We start from the raw sequence: 24591 nt of genomic DNA, 5'->3' as shown, positions 1-24591 counted from the left end.
TAGTTTTATCCCTACAGCTGTTAAACTATTTCTCCTCCCTTGAGAACATGTTGAGGAGAGGGAGGCCAGTTCTGTGAAGAAGCAGTCCTGAGTTGAACACACATGCTCTCCTTGATAAAATGTACCAACATGGCAATAAAAGAGGGGGCAACTTTGTCTTGTCTAACCTTTTTCCTTTACTACTTTGTGTTCTGTTACCCCTCCCCTCCCTTGAAGCAGGCGATCTGGAATTGGGTCATCTGCCTTTGGATGTAGGGAGCCAGAGTGGTGTAGTGTTTAGAGACTTAAGGCTAGGACTGGGGAGACCCAGGTTCAAATTCACGCCCAGCCATGAAATTCACTGGATCACCTTGGCCTATTCACTCTACCTGGCAGGGATGTTGTGAGGATAGAATGAGAAAACGACATTGCTCCAAGTCTGCTCCAAGATAAAAATCAATCAATGAAGCACTCTTGTTCTTGTATGGACCACAATGAGGCATTTTTTGCTTCACTTGGCCTAACAAGCGGATACTGAATATTTCAACAGAGTCAGAACTGGCGCCTGTTCAGGCTTGGTTTGCAAAGAGACTTGGTAAAATGTGGATTCTAGATGGAATTGTGGTGTGTTCTTTTTAATAAAGTTGTTGCTGTTTGTCCAGGTGAAAAGCGCATGCATTTCTATCAACTTCTTGTGAATGGACTCTACACCCCTCAGACTCTACCTGTGGAGAATGAGCCGGACGTATCGCCCACCGTGAATGAAACTGCGCAGGTACCTTTTCACTTACTTGTGATTTAATGGCACACACTGTGTCTGTTGGGGAATTCTGAGATGATATTCATTTACAACAAATGGTAGTTTGCCTGCTGTTGTCCATCTCCTCAAGAAATTCATTCTTGACATTCCTGCCCAGACATCTGTCATCCCCAGCCTTCCTTTTCAGGGGACTCTTGAATGGAGGGCAAGTCCTTGTGAAGTTCCAGATACCGCTAGACCTTTTACTAGATCCATGGAACTGTTCCAAGCTGGAGTCTGATTCTGGACATGACAGTTGTGTGTAGGTGCTATGTATGGAGATTGGCAGGCTGGACTGCTTCCTGTTTGTCCTTATTAGGACTTCATGTTTTATTAAAATATTTTGAGTCAGATGAGTTAATGTAACAGGAAATGAAAAATAAGATATTAACAATGACCCAAGTAATAATAATTTTGATTATCAAATTTGTAAGCTTTACATTTAACCTTCATAGAACTGTAGAGTTGGAAGGGACCCCAAGGGTCATCTAGTCCAAACCCCTGCAATGCAGGAATCATGTCCATCCAACTTCTGCTTAAAATCCTCCAAGGATGGAGAGTCCACAACCTTCCCCTGTGGGAAGGAAGCAGCGAGGGTGGGAGGCACGCAGAGACAATATCGAGGCCTGCTCCAGTTGGACTGTGTTTTAGTAGTTTAAAATTGTAAACCACCTTAGGTGCATTGGCAGAAAGGTGCTATATAAAATTTAAGAAATAAATAATAAAACTAGAGATCCTGTTTTGGCTTCTTTCTGTTGTTGGGCATTTGAGCTCATGAGACTTGAAATAGGTGTGTAGGAACCAGCTGTAAAGGCTGCCTCCTTCCCAGTGTCCTATTTTGCTCCCTTAAGATCAAGTTGTTTGTGTGGAGGAGGGGAAAAAATTCTCAATGATATTTAAGTAGTAGTTAATAATTGAAATTTTATGCTGCGGATTCAGTTTTTGGCACAGAATGCCAACAAAGACAGAATGCATGAAATGCTAAAACTTCTTGTTGATTCATTTCTGTCATGTTCCAAAAAAATCTCTACTAATGGAACAAACAGAATATGATTTTGTGACATGGGGAGTTCTAGGTGCAAAAGTGGCTGAGTTTGAATTTCATCCATGTGGCTGCTTGTCTGGCCTGCTTGCGTAGACTATTTTGCGGTACCGGAAAGCCCCATTCAGTGCAGTCAAGCAAGCTGATGCAGGTGTAAATTAAGTAAGTTTTGTGGGATGTGCTCCCTCGTAAACGTTTGTAGCACTGTGCCCTTTATAAGTGTTTAAACATTTTCTGTTGAGGCATATGACGAGTACCTTGAAATATCCATTCATTTCTAGTTACTTTTATTTAGGAACCTACTTCCTAGTTCAGTAAAGTAAATTTTGCCCAAAATTGTAAGTGCTTCTCTGCTGACATTTTCTGTCATTTGCTCAGTCTGTTTACTCTGAATACTTAAATTTCATAACCTTTATTTTCATCAGGCAAATGTAAAATAAAAGAAATCTGCTTGCTTTTGGTTTCTTCATTTTCATTATCACTTTTGTTTCCCTTAACATTTCTTTTGGATGTTTGAATAAGAAAGCTGTAATGATTGCACCATAATAGATCTACAGCTTGTGGCACTGAGCTCCCTCTGTTGAGCAAGGTTCTGCCTTTCATTGAAATCCATCAAGTGAACTTAGGGAATGTTCACGTTTGTTTGTTTCTTGACATGGGAATGGCATTTCTTCTACAGTCCTGAGTAATGTCACAAATTAAAGGCTGCATTCAGACAATCCTCTGATCAGTATTCCTTTCCCCCTTTATCTTGTGTAGGGATCATAATTCATTACTTTGTCCATTGTTCACCATTACATCCAAACCCACAAACTTGAGTGAGCCCTCCAAACTACAGGATTGTTAACAGTGCTTTAATACTGGTTGTTTTTGGTTTGGACATAATGACAAATCCTGGCATTATTAAATCAAGTGGTACGAAAATTAAGCCCTGCATGTGAGGGTACAGGCGGAGTGTGTTGGGCACAGTGCTCATTCCTGATCCTACAAATTATGACTCAGAAGGTTTTCTGAATGGGCTTCTAGGGGTTGGGACACCCTTCTTGACCCTGGCACCACTGCCTGCTTGCATTCTTTGAGCCCTGTCTACGCAGCAGGAAGGGGAAGGCAGCTGGAGGCTGCGCTGTGAGCCTTGGCAGGTGCCCTGTGATGCCGATCAGCCAGCCATGTGCCAGCCTCTCGCTGTTTATATTGTGGGCAGCTGATCCTTCAGCCATGCCGCACTCCCTCACTTTGTGTTCTTCCCTTATCAGTCGCTAGTGTTCATTTCTCTTTACTCCCCCTCAGATTTATCTGCATCAGCCACCACACACTGGGTTTATTTACACAGGGATTGTAGGGAGTTCTCGCCATCCACCGATTGCAACAACCACTTAAGCAGATGGTCTAATCATAGGCATTTGTTTCTTCATCTGAGAATAACAGTGGGCTAACAATGTCAAGTCCTTTCTGCTGAGTCCCACGGTTACTTGATGTCCTGATTCCTTTTTAGTGTTTGATCTTATTGGCTATGGATTTACTGTTGCCATGTTAACTTCAAGACATCTTAAGGCAGCCCTGTCCAGGGAAGTTTTTAATCTGTGATATTTTACTGTATTTTTGGTTTCTATGGAAGCCGCCCAGAGTGGCTGGGGAAACCCAGCCAGATGGGTGGGGTACAAATAATAAATTATTATTATTATTATTATTATTCAAGATCAATTCCATGGTCGTCATTGAAAGATGGGGATAGAGTCTTTTATTTTTTACAGATACTGCCTGGTCGAATATGTATTAGGCTTACTGTCGTCATAGTTCTCGAACCTTTCATTTTATTTTTCTCTGAATTTACAATAATTGAAGAGGATTTCAAAGTAACTATTAATTGACAGTGATCAGTTGGTTGTGCATGCGGTTCTTAAAAAATCAATAGCTGGAAAAATTCCAGCTGCCCCGGTATGTTTTTGTTCAAAGATTCTGGGGTTTTTTTGTTGTTGTTTTTTACAACTCAGCCAAATTCTCTTATAGTTGGTACATTTCATTACCCCACCCCACACAAACATGCACTAGAGGTTAGAAAACAACAACTGGTAGATTAGATGAAAGGATGGTTTCAGGAACCTTTGTCCAGTGTAGGGCTAGTACTGATGCCTGCCACTCTTGATCATCTTGCAGCAGCAGTGTTTATATGTATACTTGTCAAGTGGCTCCTTAAGTGTTTCTTGGATGTGTGCATAGCTAGGCCCCTTGCTCAAGTCCTAATGTTTCCAATGGCACTTCAGAAATGTATGCATATTTTTCTGTTTTCCTTTTTTGCAGCTGGCTGAAACCCTGAAACAATTAAAAGACAACAGTGCTTCTTCTGTGGGATCATCAGCTACCCCAAACAGTGGTACCCCATTTTCCCATGATACCGCCTTTTCCAGTTGTCGGCAAGATACCCCAAACTCTTACAGCCAATTCACTCCTCAGTCCCAAGGAACCCCTCTTACCCCACGCCTGGGGACTCCATTTTCCCAAGATTCTGCGTACTCTAGTCGTCAGACAACACCTGCGTACCACTTTAGTCAGGACTCTGGGTATAAACCCAGAAGACATGAAACAAAATTTACAGATGCTTATAACAGACGCCCAGGCCACCATTACGTTCATAATTCAGCTGGTGTTTTCCGAGGGTCAGAACATCAGTTCGGTGCATTCAAATCCCACCCTCAAGAGGCTGTGCAATTTTCCCACACTCCTCCTTTGAGCCACACAGGTTCCTCGACTTTCAAGTCCGCTTTCTCCCCCTACCAGGCACCCACAACGTTTCCCCAGCCTGAAGAGCCGCAGTTTCCCCAAACTTCTAGGGATGCTGAGTACCGTCGGCCGCCACCAACACCAACGGAGATGGCAGTTGAAAGTAGCGCCACTGCCACTGTTGACTTTGTTCCTGTGAAGGACAAACCTGAGGAGCCCCCAGCCCCACCTGAGCCCAACAGTCTCAATGAACCACCTGTGGTACCCTTCTCACAGACTCCAGAAAGGAGCGAGACCCCAGGCACCCCAACCACAGAATCTGAAATTCAGCACAACAGTTTGGACTCAAGAATTGAGATGCTCTTAAAAGAGCAGAGAACAAAGCTATATTTTCTCAATGAGCATGACTCGGACAATGAGATTAGAATGGAAGGTAGCCCCATCTCCTCCTCCTCCTCCCAGCTTTCTCCAATTGCAACATTTGGTTCCAACTCTCAGCCCAACTACAGAGCACAAACCCCTTCCTCGCGTCCTTCCAGCACAGGCTTGGAGGACATTAGTCCAACACCATTGCCGGATTCTGACGACGAGGAGCCAATTCTTGGAATAACTTCTCTCTCTCAGAATTCGAAAGGAATGCCTGATGCTAGCCTGACTCCCCTTGACCAGCTGAGTAGGACTTCCAAAACGGAGTCCTCTGAACCTAAAGAAATGTTGCCTGATAACGATAGTCCAACTCCAGAAAAAATGGAAGAGGTAAGTGGTTCAGATAAGCCTTACTTACATATGTGTAAGCGGTGTGGAGAGCTTTGCATTTCTGATTTTAAACAGGTGCAACCTCCAATTCTCAGCCCAAGAATTGTGTGTAGTATGCGTACAGGCTCTGACCCACTTGTGCATGATGGGCACGCGTGTGCCGTTTTCCGCACTGCGCAGGGGCTGGGCAGACTTAGGCATGTCCTGCTGAAGTGCACGGTGGCCAGGAGTTGCCTGTGTGCATCTTGGTGAACATCCATGTGCTATAAAGTGTTTAACTTATAAAACAAGATGTGCTTAATTTGTAAGATGGGAGACTTAGCCCTGCATGGATGTGATTCCTTTGTATTAGAATTGGTTAGGAGTATTCCAGAGAAGGTGTGGTGCATGATCCGAGGCCTTGTGTTGAAAATTCCCTCTTCACATTAGCTGGGTTGACTGCTGGGACAAGAAGGGACCTGCTGTCTCTTTTCCATGCTGCTTTTAAACCTCCCGTGGGAAACAATTTTTAGCCAGGTTGTGCTATTGTCACTTGGAAGCCACCACCTTATTTCAACAAGCATTTGGTCTGTCAAGTTGTAAATGTTTTTAGGCTCCCTGGAGTTGTAATATTGTCTGTTATCTGCTAAACTTGTGACATATTAAAGTAGTTTCCTTCTAAGCTGTCATGCATAGGATTCAGTTGTGCATCTGCTTCAGAGTTGGATCTCATGAAATGCACTCTTCCTCACTGCAGTATCTTTTCAAACATGTTGCTGTTTGTGCCTTCTCCTTGAGTCTCTGTCATTCTACAGGGGCTTATGACCTTTCCTGCTCCATAATTAAATATGAGCAATTGGTCTTTTTAAAAATTCATTTAAAAATGTGTATAAAACTGAGAACAATTACAACAGATAAAAATTAAAAGATGACAAACAAAACTATAAAATAGGCACATAGAATGAGTACAGTTGCACATGAGTTAAAAGAACACTCATAGTGTTTTCTTGAACTTTGTTATCAGATTGTCAAGTATAGTTCCAAAGTTGCCAGCTTGTAATGAGGGTTGTCTTGAAAATGATGCTGCCTATGTAACACAAGAATGCAAAATCATATAAAAAGTGAAATAAAAACAGTTAGTGAGCTCTCCCTTTTTAAGTGATTGCAGATTCCAGCTTAATAGTTTGCTTTTTGTTGTTGTCGTCTCCCCTCCCCTTTCTGGTGGGACTGAATCTGAAATAATGATGTATTACCCCTGTAGAAATGTGAGCTGTTGCTTTTCCAGCTTGCAAATGAGATGGAGAGGAGTGCCAAGCTTTAGCCTATGAAGAGGCTGGGAAAGCAGAGGCTCATGTTTCAGCCTATTGTGAGGCTGTTGTTCATAGCCAGGCTTTCAGAGAATTCCTCAGCAAGAGGAGGGAAGCAGGGATAGAGGACGTCTGGGCAGGAAAGAGAGTAGGCACTTACAGTGTCTCCACCTTTCCATCCAAAAGGAGATTTCTTTCTCCTGTTTTTTAAAAAGGAGATTCCACAATCTGCATTGTCTTCATCATAATTCACATAAAAGAGGAAATGTATGCTGCAGTTTTTCTGTGGATAGCAGTTTCTGTAGCTGTGAGTCTGTTGGCTGTGACGTCTAGGATATGTTATTCTAAAATGAAGTAACAGCATTGGGGTGCAATTTTTATTGTCTTGTTGAAGTTATATCCCCACTCTTCATTGCATAGCAACCCCAGGGTGGGGTACTGTAATTCTCTTTCCTATGTATGACCCATCCCATGCCTTTTCAGAGCTTTGGTTCTGAACAGGAACATTGCCACAAGAAGCATCCTGCAGCCGGATTGGGCCAATGACCCTTCTAGTCCTGCACCCCAGTTCACAGTGGCCAGCCAGATAGGAACTCTTCTGCTCATGTTCCCCCAACAACTGGCATTCACAGGCATATTCTGAATGGGGAGGGGCTGCAGCCCAATGGCCAGGCATTTGCTGTGCACGCAGAAGGTCCCAGGTTCAATCCCTGGTATCTGCAGATCAGACTGGGAATGTCCCTTGCCTGATGGTTTGGGAAATATTAAGCAAAATGGACCAGTTGTGTGATTTGGTGTAAGGCACCTTCCTGTGTGCTGCCTCCAAGACCTCCCTGGAGCGAAGGGTGGGAAGATAAATCAAAGTCACCAGGTTTTCTTCTCAGTGCCTGCGTTCTATTATTAATTTCGTTTATCCTTGCAACAAGAGGCTGAGGTTGCTCTGTCTGACAGGCAGAGAGGGTGTCATTCTTTGGGCCACTCAATGAGTTTTGCTGCCAACAGGTGATCAGAATATATACTTACCGTATCTAGGGCCAATGGCCTATTCCACACCAATCACACACACACACACACACACACACACACACACACTTTCCATAAGCTATGCATTGTTTCCAGGGCTGACCCACACATGAGGCAAGGTGAGGTGACAGCCTCAGGCAGCAGAATCCACAGGGGCAGCATATCCCAATGCAGATGTTTATTTTCCCCCTTCTTCTTGATGTAGATTTTCACTCACCCCTTCTTCCCTGGTGGGGAGCGGGGTACCATATTGTGGTTCGCTTCAGGTGTCAAAATGCCCTGGGTTGGCCCTGATTGTTACAGCAGTTAAGGAGACTGTTGTGCTAGAAGTCAAGGGGCTTTTCTACAACTGACCATCTGGTTTATTTTTTTAAGAGTTGGATTCTAACCTGGCTCCCAAGAAGGCAAAGAGGCTCTACATTCAGCTCTGGGAGTAGACAATGTAGTGGACTTTCTTTATGACCCTTTCTTTGAAGGCATCTCAAAATTCCTGTTATTGATCCCTGAAATAGCATCACTGGAGGCTCCAGTCCAGTACATACTTACCTGGCAGTAAGTTCAATCAAACTCATTGAGACTTGCCTCTGAATAAACATGCACTGGATCAGGCCACAAGTGTCTTTTGGTCAAATGGATGCTGTAGTAACTAAGGTTAAGAGAGGGAGCATCTGTGTTTAAGGAAGCACAGAGATTCAGTATGTAGGAAAATAATAATAATAATAATATTTTATTTATATCCCGCCCTCCCTAGCCGAAGCCGGGCTCAAAGCAGCTAACAACAGTAAAATAATACAACATTCTAAGATCATTTCATTATAACATCAGTTCAAATCAAATTAATGGCAACCATTGGGCTAGAGTTCTGTGAGGATTGCCAAAGGAGGGGGTCACAACAACAAAGGAACCAACGACAAAGGAAGGAAAAGTGGGAATACATGAAAGTGGGAGCATGTTTTATTCTGTGTTAGTAAATCCAGTCACAATGGCAAATGTGTTAAAATTGCCACTTGTGGAGTCCATTGTAACTGTCCTTTTTATGTAGAGCTATGTGGTCACATATTGAGATAGAACTAAGCTGTGTTAAGCCATCTTGAATATGCGCATTAGGAGAAATAACCATTCTGAAAGGAATGATTAACTAAATAACCCTAAAATGCTAGGCTAGACAATAAATGATCCATTCTGCACTATTACAGCTTACTGATTCTGTTTAAAATGGTAACCATTACATAGGAGGTTATTCCAGGCTCCCTTATGGCAGGGGCTCAATATCCTCAGGTTTCCCCATGTGCTGTCCTGGGTGACCTGCTTCAACACAGTTTGGTTTGCCCAAAGAATTGCCCAGTTCTTGTTGTCTCCAGGAAGGAAGCTGGCTAAAGTATGTGGCATGATCTGTTGAGCAGATCATAAAAGTGGGTATGACCCTTTAAAAAAAAGTCATGATTCCATCAGAGGTGAGTCCTTCCTTGTTTATCTGTTTTTACATGGTAGTTCTTGGTACTAGTTGCTCTGTGAACTACATGAGATCTGTACTTCAGAAACTCTCCTGGAATATTACCTTGCTTTGAATTTTGGCAGTGATGGTTATTTTTGCAAGGAATTAGGAAATTAATATGATAGGATATGGGTGGCCAGCCCTTATGCTGGACTGGTGTGGTCCTGTCTCCCTGGTTCAGTAGACCAGAGACAAATGCCCCAAAGTGTGGGAGCCCTTTTGGTCTAAACCAAGTGGCAGGCAGCGTGGTGAGAGTTCAGTACACCACCTCCTGGATCAGTCAATGTCAAAGCCATTTGAGCTCCTGTTGGTTTCTTTAGCTGTGAACTGCCAGAGTTTTCCCACCCATGGATGCTACTTGCTAGCCTCTTGTCTGCAGGAGCCAATGTACTTTTTATTGGAGTTGCTTATAATGGATTTTAATTATTATTTGAATGTTTCAGATAGCTGTTTTTAACTGTTTGTGCAGTTTTTATTGTTTTATTCTTTTTTAAAACAATGATTTTTATTTAACAATCAAGGAATATATAATTGTATGAAATAAATAGTTTTGGAAAAACAGAGTTCAAATAAATAAAAGTAATGCAAAATTATTGGTATTATAACAACTGATATAAAGAATAGCAGACCTCTTGTGTGCAGTAATGCCCTCTATTTATATTCAGACTTTGGATGCCGTTACTTATGTAGCCAAAATAGCACTAGTCACACACAAGAATGAGGAATCGGCAAATATGGGGGATCACAAGGTGTGCAGAAATACAACAGATTTTTTTGTGGGGGGGGGCGACCCTAAAAGTTAGGACTGAGCCTGCTCGGTGGCCTCAGAACAATCTGTTGTGGCAAGAAAACAGGGAGAATGGAATGGCGTATCTTGTTTGAGGGCATGGCTGGCTTAGTGGAGCAGGAACATATGGCACTGCAACATTTTGTTGCAAGGTCCACCTTTTCTCTGTCAGCATCTTAACTGTTGTACATATTCAGTACAGGTGCCCTCCTGCCTTACTGGTTAAATACAATTCCTGGTTCTGTAGCAGTTTACAAATAAGGCTGAATTCCATATCACCATTTTTATTCCTGCTCTTCCTTTCAAACATTATACTAATTCAGTTTGCAGGTTCGTATGCATTCTTTCATCCACTTATATCTCTCACTTTGCTTAAAATTATTATTGCCATATATTTGTGTGCATGGACATTGCCACAGTCTATGGGAAAAGTCTGCCACATAGCCAGTGAACTTGCTTCACACATATTGATGTACTTGGAAGTGCTCCCCATTAAGTTGCATCTATTATTGGAAGGAATTGGTGTAGCTATATTGGATGAAGCTCCCTCTGTGTTCTGCCTCCCTGTTATCCCTTTGCAGTTCCAAATGCATGTGATATTCTCTCTTTGCCTCCTGTTGTTTAGTGTTGTGTCATTACATGCTGTTTAACAGCTGCTGCAATTCTGCTCTGAAATCGGTTGTTTCAGTTCTTTGGTAATAGATTCCTCTTTCTGCATAGACTATCTTTATCTATTAAAGCTTCATGTGTGCTTTTTGAAGTGCCCTTCTCATACAAACTTAATTTCCACAGTGGGATTCTTGCCCACTCCTCCCCCAGTGAAAATTTTACAGGATTGGCTTCAGGCAGTGGGTTGTCTTACGTCCATTCTATTAGCAAGAAGAAGCAAGGCAAGAACATACAAGAATTTGGTGATTAGGAGAGAGATGGGGAGTGTGATCCTGTTCTCCTTGATCTCTTGACTCCTTTCGATACCAGGGTGTCCTTCTGGAGTGACCATGAAAGTTGGTGGAGGGAAGTTGTTCAGCCTTGTGGAGACATCGTTGTAGGGTTTCACTTTTATACTCCGCAGTGTTTAACATCAGCATAAAACTGGCTGGGATCTTCTGTAGATTTGGAGTCATCAGTATGCCAATAAACTGAAGCTTAATCCAGATAACACTTGAGGCACTATTAGTGGATGCTTCCCTGTTCTGGACGGGGTTGCACTTCTCATGAAGGAACAGATGTGCACATTTGGGGTACGTTTGGATTCATGACAGTCCCTGGAGGGGCCTCTGTGGCTCGGAGTGCCTTTCATCAGTTTTGGCTGGTGGTCCAGCTGTGGTTCTATCTGAAGGGGGATTGTCTAGCTTCTGTTGTCTATGCTCTGGTAACCTCTAGATTGAGACTGTTCGGAAACTGTGACTGTAACTGGTGCAGAATTCAGTAGCCTGTTTGCTCACTTGGGCAAGACAGCTTGAGCCTATAACACCAATGCTGGCTGGACTGGATTGGTCAGTGGCTGTAGTCTAGCAACATCAAGGGTGGGGTCAAATATTCCTCTCCCTGGCTTAAAATGTAGCAGCCTGTAACACCTTATGATCCAGTAAGGAGGTATTGTCATAAAATTAAACGATTCAGCTGCTATTTTGCAATAAATGGACCATTGCCCTGCAGGCTCTGGCTGTACCCACTTCTGGATCTCACCCTGGACACTGCTTGCCCACAGTCCCTGGTGGATTACTCTCAGGCAGCAAGTAATTCATCAGTGTGGTAATATAAAGACAGCCCAAATAACTGCAAGGTCAGCCAGAATGGTCAAGACCTAATCCACAGGCTTTATGTCCAGCTGGGAGCCACTCTGAGCCCTGAAATGGGTCCCTCGTGTGAGGTGTGCCTCTGTCCCGTTGACTTGGCCAAGGATGTCCAATTAATGTGTGAAGATAGATTTGAACCCTGGCCTTCCAAGGCTACATCTGCCACAATGGTAATTGCAACACGCTGATCCTTCACTCCTCTGCTACAATTTAGGGTCATGTTCAGCTTCATCCTCAGTGGATCTCCCATTGGACAGATTAGAGCTGTTCACCCATTGTAAGAGGCCATGTGAGATTGAGAGATTTGCATAGCCAAATGCCTTTCCTCTTTCATCTACTTTCTTATGCACTTTCCTAAATTTGACAAATTGCATGCCACACTGATAAAAATCCATGTGAGACATTATGCAGCTTTTGGCTATTAAATGATAGATCTCCACCTGGAATTAGAACAGGAGCAAAATCCTAGGCATGTCTACTCAGAAGTAAGACCAATTGAATGCAGTGGAACTTGCTCTCATCTTAACTGTGTATGGGATTTTAGTCTACAGCTATCTGAAAACAGTCTGCTTATAGGTTTGGTCATGCTTGTTCATTGTTGCTACAGGATTGGAAAGTGGGAAGAACTTGCTCAGCAATGAAGCTGACAGGAGGATGGCTCTCTTTTATCATATTAACTGTAGAAAGTGTAGAAAACCAGTTGTGGTTGTAGGCAAGAGTACCTCTTTCACTCTCAGGTGCCAGATTAGACTTTGAGGCTTTCAAAGTTTGCATATTACACAAAGTCTTCTTACCGTACCTTCTTAGAAAGCAGCAGTGTTGGCTACATATCATTTCTGCCTTTTCTAAAAAAAATTATTCTAAGAAAGATTGAGGGTAGTGATCCCTGGAATTGTTCTTGCTGTGGTTTTTTTGTTGTTGTTGTTGTTCATTTGGTTAAATTAGTTGTTTTGGATGTATGTATTCATTTTATAAATAATATTAAGCATATGTTGAGAAATTAATTTGTCACAAACACATTGACCATCCTATTCATCTACTTTCAGCCCAGATTATTATGAATCCAGATAGCAGAGCTTTTGAATGTGATCTCAAGGTCACCCCTGGAGTACAAGTTCCATGGAAATCAATAAAACTTGCTTCCATGTAGAAGTGTCAAGGAATCTTATTTTGCTGGGTGTGGGGGCTCAGTTTCTAACAAGAGAAGGCCTGACCCCACCGTGGCTCACACCTCATTGGAAACTGACCTTGACATCCTTATATCTGGTGCATGATGGGCCACAATGTGGTAGTGAGAGAACCACACTCTGTACATGTTTAGGAGCATACTTGTTTTTATTATGACATCATTCTGAGTCTGCACCTTGTAACGCAGAATAGGTTCCAAACCAAAAGTCTGTTTGGATTTTTTGCAAACCTAGTAAGAGGAAACTGGTTTTATGGCTAAGCGGAGTGTTCTTTTATATGATCTGCAGAGAAACCAGAGTATGTGAAGCGGAGTGTTCTTTTCACTTGAGTACCCATGGCTTAAAATGAAGCAACAATGAAGGAATAGTTGTTATTATTATCACTGTGGTGGGGATTTTTTTAGCGGGGGCAATTATTACCAAGGCTCCACTCCTCCAGCATCTGAACAGGGATATGGTATTAAAGTTGCAGGCTTCCTCTTTTCCAGTCACCCGGTTCCAAATTAGGAAAACATGGGGTGGCAGGAGACCAAATGCTAAATATTGCCTTGCCCCATCCTATGTTAATGGCATGGCAGTTTTTTGCAGAGAAGCGCAGTTATTGCCCAGCTCTCATGGCTCAATAGAGCAGCAATGCTGAGAGGCTATTGTGGTTGAGAATTTGAGATACTTCTTCGTCTGAAGGGGGTTCATCCTAAGTGTCTTGTTATCGTGGTGTTGCAGACTTCACAATCTGAGTCGCAAATCATCTTGCAAATGTGCAAGCCTTCATTGCTGGTCTTCTTGCTATCCTTTTCACAACTTAATGAAATGCTGTCTGCTTTTCCTGACACCCACAAAGTTGCTGAGCTTTTTCAAGGAAACCACCAGAATTGTTCGTTGCCATACACCCAGGTTTTCCATGACATTTTGTCACTCCCCCCCCCCCATTTTTACACCTGAAAACCAGAACGTGTCGGGAATTTTCCTGATGAATGGCAAGCCTATGTCTGGTGGAAGTTGTTCTGCAAATGAGACGGCTCATTTTAAAATTCTGCCTTTTTGACTTGGAGCCTGTTGGATCCCTTTCAGAAGCAATGGGAGGGTCTGTGTATGCTTTGTCTCAGTTTCTTAAAAAGAAATGTTGCAACCCCAGAAAGTTTTTAAAAATCAAAAACGTATTTGAGGAAGAGCAAACCGACAGAGGTGCTGAGTACCTCTGAAGACCAGTTGCTGAGAGACAAGCAGCTGGGGGGGGGGTTGCCTTCCTTCCCTGGAGGGGGGGCAGGAATGTGACAGAGCCATCTTTGTTAAACAAGGTCTGCCCCAGCAAGGCAATTCTGGTGCTTTTGCATTTCCTCTGGTTAGCTGCTCTGAATGCCCCATTCGTGCTCTCTGGTCTTTATGTGCAGTCCCTGGGTATCCACGTAGCATTGTCAAGGTGCCAGTTAATTCTGTTACGTTAGAGCAAAGGAGGATGGCCCTTGGCCAAAATTAGAGCACCTCCCTCTTCTTTATCCCTCAAGAAGGGCTTTGTCATCCCCAGGAGTGTAGATATCTCCTCTCCAGAACAACAGGTGTAAGAAGGGCATGGACCACAAGCCAGAGTCTTAAAAGTCTGTCTCTTTCTTGAGCCTCTGGTGCAAAACAAAGTTGTTGTTTACGAACAAGGGGCATTTTGCATCCCTTGGAAATTCCCTCTTTTGAGAGAGGTGAGTGGCTTTGCTCTCTCTGCAAGTTCCCTGCTGTGATCAACTGATTCTCTCCCTGCTCCCCGCCCCACCGGCCCCAGTTTCTCACTTGCCCCTTTTACCAATTTCTCTTGGTAAGAGGCGATAACTAATTAGGAAGCTGCACCTGAGCCTGCCACATTGTGCGGCAAAAACACCAGCACGGTGGCATTTCTTTACAAGCCAGTAGTCTTGGGAGTGTGTTGCAGTTTTCAGGGGAATATCTCCCTCCACCCCTCTGCGTCTGGAAAGCTCAGTTTAAATTTCCTCTCGTGAGAGTTTAATAAAGCACTGTAAACGAGGCCTTTTGTTGTTCAGTTTTCTTTCCTTCCAGCAAGGTGTAGTATTGTATTTTAACAAGCATTTGGATTAGGGTGAGCAGCAGCAGCCCAGCCCTGTAGATAGATGGCAGGTGGCAGTTGCAAACCATGTGCTTTGGCTCAAGAGGGCCGGTGTGCTTCAGAGCACTGGTGAAAACAACCCTAGACGGAGGGGAAACACTGTCTGGCTGCTTCTTGGAAAATAAACAGCAGATATGCGATGCAACATCTACTCTGGAAGGAGCTGCTGGTCTTCTTTGTTTTCTTGCTGCATGGTTCAAATTGGTGGTGGTTGTTGTTTAGTCGTTTAGTTGTGTCCGACTCTTCGTGAACCCATGGACCAGAGCACGCCAGGCACTTCTGTCTTCCACTGCCTCCCACAGTTTAGTCAAACTCATGTTGGTAGCTTCTTTAACACTGTCCAACCATCTCGTCCTCTGCCATCCCCTTCTCCTTATGCCCTCAATCTTTCACAGCATCAGGTCTTTTCCAGGGAGTCTTCTCTTCTCATGAGGTGGCCAAAGTATTGGAGCCTCAGCTTCAGAATTTGTCCTTCCAGTGAGCACTCAGGACCATTTCCTTCAGAATGGATAGGTTTGATCTTCTTGCAGTCCATGGGACTCTCAAGAGTCTCCTCCAGCACCATAATTCACCAATAGGTACTATGCCAAAATATATTTGATATCTGGATAATGTAATGCAGGCTTCCCAAACCTGGCACCGTCCACAAGTTTGGAACTACAACTCTCATGAAGCTCGGGCAGCATGGCCCAGTGGGCAGGGATGGTGGGAGCTGTGGTGTAAGTGGAAGGCATCAGCTTGGGGAAGCTGCAGAGAGACTTGTTAGACTTTGAGGGAGGCCTGCATTCTGGCCTCCCACCTTGTACTGAAGCTAACTGGATGCCTGTGGACATGGATTGATGGATTGTGTTTATAGCCCACCTTTTCCCCAAGGAGCTCAATGTGGTGCACATGGTTCTCCCCCTCCTCATTTAATCCCCACAACAATCCTGTGGGGTAAGTTAGGATGAGAGGCAAGGACTGGCCAGAGGCCACCCAGTGAATTATGGCTGAGTGGGTTTTGAACCCTGGTCTCCCAGGTCCTAGTCCAACACTCTGTTATGCTCTACTACAGGGGCCTTTCTGCAGGGGCAAAACTATGCACATACACTATGTAAAATAATGAAAAATTTACTATCGCCCCTTCTCTTTTCCCCGCCTCTCTTCTCCCCCTAAACTCATGCTGTCATTAACATTAGTGTCTCACATTGAATGTAACATCCATTACATTACATGAAGTTTAATCTTCAGTTAAAACAATTTTAAAAAGCTAAGCCATAGCATTTTACTTCTACATTCGCACTCTGCCTAGACCCTGTTTTTCTTCCTCCCTGGCTACACCCTGCTTTCTGCATTTGTTCTTTCTTACTCTTCATGATTTCTCTTGTCTTGAATAAGTTTTTTATCCTTCTGAATTTTATTTTAATTGAACTCTGCTTAATTGACAGCCTCCTCCTTCCAGCTGGCTTCCTTTTGATTTTTGGTATATTTCCCCACTCCTGTTTCCTCTCCCATTTCCCCATCATATTTCTAATGTATTGCTTAAAATAAATTTTGGATTGCAAAACTTGTCCCCTCTATGCATGCAGGTCAGTTGGCAGCCATGAAGCTGTTAGAGGCAGAAGAGGCTTTTGCAATGTTGCCTCTGCATATAGCTCATAAGGTTTTGGTGGTAGCTTTTAATTCACCCAACTTGCCTTCAACCCATCTGTGATTCCTATTTCCTATTTCAGAATACAAATGGCAAATATGCCCATATATTTAAATATTGGTTAAAATATTTCCTGTGCACTTCCCATGCCCCAAGGTACTCTGAGCTGCCCACAGAGCTGGGGTGGACTTTGGCTGCCATGCGTTATAGGGGAAGGGTTGCATTCTCATAGACCAAGGCCAGCACCTGGTACATTATGATCTTGCCAAAAAAGTCACAACTTTTTGTGAGGGAGAGGGAGAGGCAAAGATGAACCAATCTAGAGTATAGCATAAGTAAAATAAGTCAGGAAGGTGTGCCTTTTGCCTGTTTATTGACCCACACTCTGTGTATCAGAGCATGTTATCCAGGCTTTTTCTTTTCCTATATTCAAGTTATCCTCAAGTTCCACTTTCCAGCAGAGATGAACGGAGCCTTTCTTCCCACCCAGGGCCATCCCTGGAGGGGACAAATAGGGATGATTGCTCCAGGCCCTATATTCACAGATTCATAGAGTTGGAAGGGATGCTGACAGTCATTTAGCCCAACCCACTGGATTTCAGGAATCTCGGCTGAAGCATCTATGACAGGTGGCCATCTCACCTCTGCTTTAAAACCTCCGAGGAAGGAGAGTCCACCACCTCCTGAGGGAGTCTGTTCCTGTTGATGAGCTCTACCTATCAAAGTTCTTCCTGGTGTTGAGTTGGGAGCTCCTTTCCTGTAACTTGAAGCCGTTGGTTTGGGTCCTACCATCCCACTCTCTTCTGGCACTGAGAGCCATGACTGGTGGCCCTGCCGTTTTCTGTTCACCCAGGAGACTTTCCACCTCCTCTCTTGCTAGAGCAAGGCAGGGAGGGTGGAAGCAGAGGAACTCACCGGTTGAAATGTGTGAGAGAGACTGTTGCTGCTAAATTGGTGGCAGAAAGTAAGCCAAGAAGGAGAGGGTGGCACTACTATCATTGCCATGAAAAGCAAGAGAGGCAATGGGGCTCTGTGCGCCATGTGCATGCTCCAGGGACAGGCCCATTCTAGTAGTGTTTGCAGCATGTTCACTAAAGGGTTTGTTGAACTGAGCAACAAACACGCACAACCCACCTTTTTTTGCAAATGTGCCTTTTCTCCTCTCTTACTGCTATTTTATCATTTTAATCTTCAAGCTGATATGCCAACTTCATTGCACTTTGCTCTGACATGATAGACCAGGCATGGCCAAACTTGGCCCTCCAGATCTTTTGGGGCTACAATTCCCATCATCCCTGACCACTGGTCCTGTTAGCTAGGGAGGATGGGAGTTGTAGTCACAAAACATCTGGAGGGCCAAGTTTGGCCATGTCTGTGATAGACTACTGCTGCAAGAAACAGCAAAGGGTGGTTTCTCCATTGTTGTGGGGGACAAACTGAAGTTGAGTGAGAGCATCTCTTAACCTGAACTTGTTAGGTAGCCTTGGGCAAAATTGGGCAAAATCTTGGGACTTCTCCATCCAAGATGAAACTTCCATTGACAGCTGTGTGTGGCTTCTTTCCATATTCAGTTTTATACTCTCTCACTTTCCTACGACTCCTGAGTTCTTCCTAAGCAGAATCAAGAATAGGTAAGGGTTACAGGAGAGTTTCTTGTGATTATATGCTGTCCTTTGCTGATTTAAATCCATGTTCTTTTTCATTTAGCCACAGGCTGGTGTAAAGCACATTTCTTTCTGTAAACTTTGCTTTTTGGAAGCAACTGCCCTCTGGTGGTAGTAAATTGATCAGCGGATACTTGATGAAAACCCGATTAGATTTCTGGATTACTTTTAGTGCTACATTTTGAACTGGGGGTGTTCATAGTTAGGGGGAAAGGTCCAAATAGTATTAAGATGGCCTTGTGGTAAAGTTCTTCAGGTTTTAATATACAAATAGCCCTGACAGTTTGAGCACCTCATAGGATGTGATTTTACATGTTTTGTTGAACTGAATGTCTCCCAAGAAAAGACTCAGTTGTCTTGGATGCACATGACTTGAGGAGACAAAGTTACTCCCCCTCCCCGATTTTTATTTACTTGTCTTGCTAATGGGAATGTAATCCTAGATTAAGCAGAATATGTTTCTCTTTTCCTCACAGTGTCATCAGTCTTCAGGGGAAGACATGGAGATCTCCGATGATGAAATGAACCAATCTCCAAGCACAGAATGTGCCAAAAACATTGTGGTGAATACTTCTGTTGGCAACTCAGCTGTGATGGCTCCCTCAATTCCTATGCCTCCCCATGGTTTTCCTCCCCTGCCTCCCCCACCCCCACCCCAGCCGGTCTTCCCAATGCCCCCTCCTCCGCCTCTCCCTCCCCCGCCTCCCCCAACTCACCCCGCAGTCACTGTCCCTCCTCCCCCCCTCCCAGCGCCTCCTGGGGTTCCACCCCCTCATATCTTGCCTCCGCTTCCTCCGTTCCATCCTGGGATGTTTCCCCTCATGCAAGTAGATATGATCAGTGTCTTGGGCAACCAATGGGGAGGCATGTCAATGTCTTTTCAAATGCAAACCCAAATGCTGAGCCGCTTGATGCAAGGGCAGAACACTTACCAGTACCCCCCGTTCATGGGGAACCGGATGCAGTTTGTCAACCTTCCTCCTTACCGACACTTTTCCATGGGAGCAGCTATCAACCGTGGACAGCAGTGGCCCCCTTTGCCCAAGTTTGACCCCTCGGTTCCCCCTCCGGGTTACCAGCCCAAGAAGGAAGATCCGCATAAGGCCACTGTGGATGGTGTCCTCTTGGTGATTGTGAAGGAACTTAAAGCAATAATGAAGAGGGATTTAAACCGGAAGATGGTGGAGGTGGTGGCCTTCAGGGCATTTGATGACTGGTGGGACAAGAAAGAGCGTCTGGCAAAGGTAACCATCAAATCTCACTCCTCTTTTCCAATGGCTTTTCAGTGACAGACAGTTTGCACCACCTGCCTCTTTGCATCTTTCTGTGTTTCCCCCAGTTCAGGCTTGGACATACATAAAACAAGTAACATGACAGGTGTATGGCAAGGCATACACCTGTCATAAAGATTAGTGCATGCATGCATGTATAAGAGCACAGGTCTGATTCCTTATAACTCAAGGTTATTGTTGTTGTTTTAAAGGGATCTCTAGTGTGTGGGGGGGTGAAAGTCTTTTATCTGAAACCCTAGACTAGAGAGTCAGCTGTGTTTGGAGTAGGCAGTATGGAGCTAGATGCATGACTCCATTTGAGGCAGCTCTCTGTGTATGTTTGTGTGTGATTTCTGTGTGACTTCAGACATGGCTTAGAGCAGGCATAGGCAATCTCGGCCCTCCAGATATTTTGAGACTACAATTCCCACTGGTCCTGTTAGCTAGGGATGATGGGAGCTGTAGTCCCAAAACATCTGGAGGGCCGAGTTTGCCTGTGCCTGGCTTAGAGTATGTCCATGTCTTTACAAATGGCAAAAGTGTACTTAGCACTGCCTGACCTTCGCAGATTCCTAAAACCCATAGTGGATATTAGACTACAGCCTACATGAGAAAACCTACATGGTTTTTGCACCACAAAAGGATCGTGCCAAATTAAGGTTGTTTTCTGCCGGGCAAGGTGGAGAGTTTGCAGTTTAATTGATGGACACTCTGCAGTAGGGAAAGTAGGCACATCCTTCTGATGTTTTTGACGTTTGCCTCCTCCCTAGGATTTGTTCAGGCTGAACTTTTCCAATGGAAGTCAAGCAGAGATGTTCCATAAGTGCTATTGGTGGATTTCAGCACCTTAAGTCTGTACTTGTTCAGGGAAATTAGAGCTTTTGTATGAGTAGATGCTACTGCTTTGTTCAAGCACCCAATTTTTAGGGTTTGCACCAGTGTGTCAGTGTCCTCTTTTTTAATCCTGTTTGTCTTGCATAGGCATCACTTACTCCAGTAAAATCTGGAGAACATAAAGATGAGGAGAAGCCAAAACCAAAGGACCGCATCACATCTTGTCTTCTGGAGAACTGGAACAAAGGAGAAGGTCTGGGTTACGAGGGGATTGGCTTGGGCATTGGGTTACGCGGGGCCATCCGGTTGCCATCTTTCAAGGTAAGAGCAGCCTTCAATATCCAGTTATTCATAATATGAACCCTGCTTTCCTATAGTACTGTAAATAATGTTAAAATTGAGTCACAGTTTTAATGTCTCAGCTGTTGCACACTTTTTGCCCAATAAACTGCCTGTACTTTTAGCTCTCTAACCTTACAGAAATGATTAATAACCCAGTATTGGCTCTTCACACCACCACCAATGCTATTACTGGCTGATTTATGATGGTGCAGTTGCCTCTGTCCCCATGTGAGTTTTAGAGAGCACACTGGAAGACTTGAAGGATGGGGAAAAATTAGGGGGGAGAGTGTTGTTTAGAGAAAGCATGCAAACGTGGAAAGTGGTTGGAGATCTGTAAGGAAGAACATCACCTTTATCAGAAATCCTTTAACAGATTGAATAAAAGAGGTGATAAGACTTTAAGGTTTCTATCTTATTCCAACTTTCCTAATTCACATATTTGCACTTCTGTGCATTTAGATGTTTGAACTGGCTTCAATGGCAATTTTGATGTTCACACAATTTCAATATTGATGTTCACACTGGTCTAATTGTTCTGTTGCCTTTTAAATTACAAACTGAAGTAAAAATGTGTTCACAAACATAAAAAGGAAAGCAAACATTGGCACTCCCATGTAGTCACTTTTTGGGAGCAAGGTTCTTGTATGCTGTGAAGTGGGGAGCACTTGTAAATCTAAAAACAAGTACCGTATTTTTTGCCCTATAGGACACACTTTTTCCCCTTCAAAAATGAAGGGGAAATGTGTGTGTCCTATGGGGCGAATGCAGGCTTTCGCTGAAGCCTGGAGAGCGAGAGGGGTCGGTGTGTACCGACCCCTCTCGCTCTCCAGGCTTCAGGAAGCTATTCACAAGCCTGGGGAGCCCGCGGGAGTTCCCGCGGGCTCCCTAGGCTTGCGGATAGCAGCCTGCATCCCAAAACCCGGGGCGCAAAGAGGAGCGCACCCCGGGCTTCGCGCAGCTCTCCACAAGCCGTGGGAGCCCGGAGTGACTTCGCGCTGGGCTCCCACGGCTTGTGGAGAGCTGCCTGTTCTGGGGTCGGGGGAAGCTCGGGCTTCCCCCGCCCCAGCCCCGCGCCTGAGGGGGAAATAAAATGTTTTTCCTTTATCCCCCCCCCAAAAAAACACCTAGGTGTGCCCTATGGGCCAGTGCACCCTATGGGGCGAAAAATACGGTACATCTCCCAAAATTGGTTAATTCTGTCCTTTCTGCAGGTGAAGAGAAAGGAGCCACCTGAAGCTGCCTCAGCTGGAGACCAGAAGAGAATCCGTCCCTCTACTTCGGTAGATGATGAAGATGAAGGTTTGTGAAGCCATATTTTCCTCCAAAACACAGTAAGGGTTTCACACTGCTGAATCCTCTAAACTTCACACTGGTGATTTGTCTCTCAATCTGGACACTCTATGCAAAACTAAGAGTTCCAATTTCTCTTTGTCCTAATTTTTGCAATTTAATGTCATATTTGGGACCAATCTGTAACACAGATCAGACTCCGTGTTCAGTGTTGCAGTTAAGATGGGCACTGTTCCATTAAGTAATGTCTAAAATCACGGTAAAAATATTTTTGTATCATGGAAAGAACAAGCTGTTCAGTGTTATAACTGGTTTAATGCTATTTCAGTATGAAATGAAAGACACACACCCCACAGTTCTTGTTATTTGTCATTAAATGCTTTGCCCTCCCAGAGCTCTTTGGAGAAGGCTAATAATAATAATAATAATAATAATAATAATAATTAATTAGTAGTCATATAATTAATTATATGACTAATATAATTAATTAAGTAGTAGTCATCTTGACATAGTGCACTTCGTTAATCTGAGTACCCACAGTTGTTCAGTATTCAAGCACCAATTTCTTGCCAGCTTTGGAAGGACATAGCCTGACTGGAATTCAGTATCCTAACTAGGAAGAGAAACTGGGAGTTCCTTCCTTTGCTGTGCATTTAAGCCCTATTGACCGGGATAAAGTTTTGGTGTACTTCCTATATTGCATACCATCTTCTTGAAAGATTTAAGGAAGCCAGATTGCAGCTAACAAGCAAGGCCCACTCTCAACCTCTTTTTCCTAAACTCATAGGGTGCAACCAGCCATGTTAAGCTTTGCAGTCCCATGGACCTTGGTGGCAGCAATAAGCACAGGCTTACGTGCCCCTAGATGTAATCAGTGGTTAATTTTTAGCACTTTTCACATGGACTGGATTGTGCCACTAATGCACTGAAAACATTTTATCATATTGAATGTATTGGATTAAAAGCTCTGAGGTTCCCAAACATTCAGGTGATTTTTGAGGGATGGACATTTCTTCCCCTATTTTTCAATGTGTCAGAAATGGTGCCTTGAAAAATAAATCCTTGCATAGGGTGCATGTCCAGAGATACAGATCCCATGTGCACAGAAGAACCAAATGTTTCCATCCGCCACAGGCATTCTCTTCCTTCAGATCCATCCCTCAAAAACCACCTTTTCTGTGAAGCTGTTGGAGTGAGTCCCTTTATCCTCCTATAACTAACCTTCACGAGATTTAACCGGACCCTAAGACTCCTAAGGAAAGGCCAAAATGCTAGACTTGAGGACACTGCTGTAGTGATAGCAAAGCCTCCTTCCATGGTTGCCTTCTTTCTTCTAGAGAGAGAACTCAGATGTGGGGTACAATGTGGCATTCAGCTGCTCCTTTCCCACCTAAACCCAGGGCCCATCATAATGACTCCCACTTCTCTGGTGTGTTATATACATGGGAGATAGAATAACGCCAAGTATGTAGTTTCTCCTAACACGTAACATATTTTCAAGGTGACACAAGTATCGAGCACATTTCCTTAGCTGCATTTTCTTTCTTCTTAAAATCTATTTATTTAACAAATGAGCAAGTGAAAGAAAACACTTTTTAAAAACCCACCTACTTTCAGTTTTCTAAGGCAGGAATCCATTTTTGTCACTTTGGGAATGTCATGGCTGGCTGCTGCTTCAACTTTTTCATGCATTTTCACACTCCCAGAATCAGAACGAGATCGAGACCTGCCGGATGCAGCCTCAGACATCTCTAAGAAAGATGGTGAAGTGGTCGGCCTCAGGAGGAGACCCGGAAGGCCGCTGGAACTAGACAGTGAAGGAGAAGAGGAGGATTCAGGCAAGGAGGAGGAATCGTCTTCTGAAAAGGAGGCCGAGCAGGAGGAAGAGGAAGGGGAAGGGGTGATGAAATCCGTTTCTGACAAGGTAGGTCCCACAACCAACCTGGGCTTTTTTCTCTTGGCTGTGTATGTGTGAGTGAAAGCCAGCACCTCCCTCTTATAGTAATAATATTATTATTATTATTATTATTATTATTTATTATTTATACCCTGCCCATCTGGCTGGGCTTCTCCAGCCACTCTGGGCAGCTTCCAAAAAAATATTAAAATACAGTAATGCATCAAACATTAAAAGCTTCCCTAAACAGGGCTGCCTTCAGATGTCTTCTAAAAGTCTTGTAGTTGTTCTTCTCTTTGACATCTGGTGGGAGGGTGTTCCACAGGGTGGGCGCCACTACCGAGAAGGCCCTCTGCCTGGTTCCCTGTAACTTGGCTTCTTGCAGCAAGGGAGCCACCAGAAGGCCCTTGGAGCTGGATCTCAGTGTCCAGGCAGAGCAATGGGGGTGGAGATGCTCCTTCAGATATACTGGACCGAGGCTGTTTAGGGCTTTAAAGGTCAGCACCAGCACTTTGAATTGTGCTCAGAAACGTACTGGGAGCCAATGTAGGTCTTTTATGTGGTCTCGGCAGCTGCTCCCAGTCACCAGTCTAGCTGCCGCATTCTGGATTAGTTGTAGTTTCCAGGTCACCTTCAAAGGTAGCCCCACTGGGGCTAAGTTGCTAAGTCAAAGGGAAAGATG

General features: G+C 44.1%; 1 protein-coding gene across 6 annotated transcripts in view; it reads left to right on the top strand.

Annotated features, from left to right (window-relative positions):
- Nucleotides 1-24591, top strand: part of SETD1B (SET domain containing 1B, histone lysine methyltransferase) — a 68958-nt gene that overhangs the window by 25470 nt on the left and 18897 nt on the right. For all 6 annotated transcript variants that reach the window (XM_081893175.1, XM_081893176.1, XM_081893174.1 and 3 more), the window contains 6 exons: nt 642-754; nt 4119-5294; nt 18752-19519; nt 20528-20701; nt 21934-22021; nt 23719-23936. In XM_081893175.1, the coding sequence (XP_081749301.1) occupies nt 642-754; nt 4119-5294; nt 18752-19519; nt 20528-20701; nt 21934-22021; nt 23719-23936 (2537 nt within the window). The remainder of the gene's footprint in view (nt 1-641; nt 755-4118; nt 5295-18751; nt 19520-20527; nt 20702-21933; nt 22022-23718; nt 23937-24591) is intronic.

Source organism: Podarcis melisellensis (genome assembly GCF_964234715.1).
Source record: "Podarcis melisellensis genome assembly, chromosome: 16".
Classification (NCBI taxonomy): Eukaryota; Metazoa; Chordata; class Lepidosauria; order Squamata; family Lacertidae; genus Podarcis; species Podarcis melisellensis.
The sequence above is the reverse complement of the archived record's forward strand: the minus strand, read 5'-3'. Positions and strand labels throughout refer to the sequence as shown.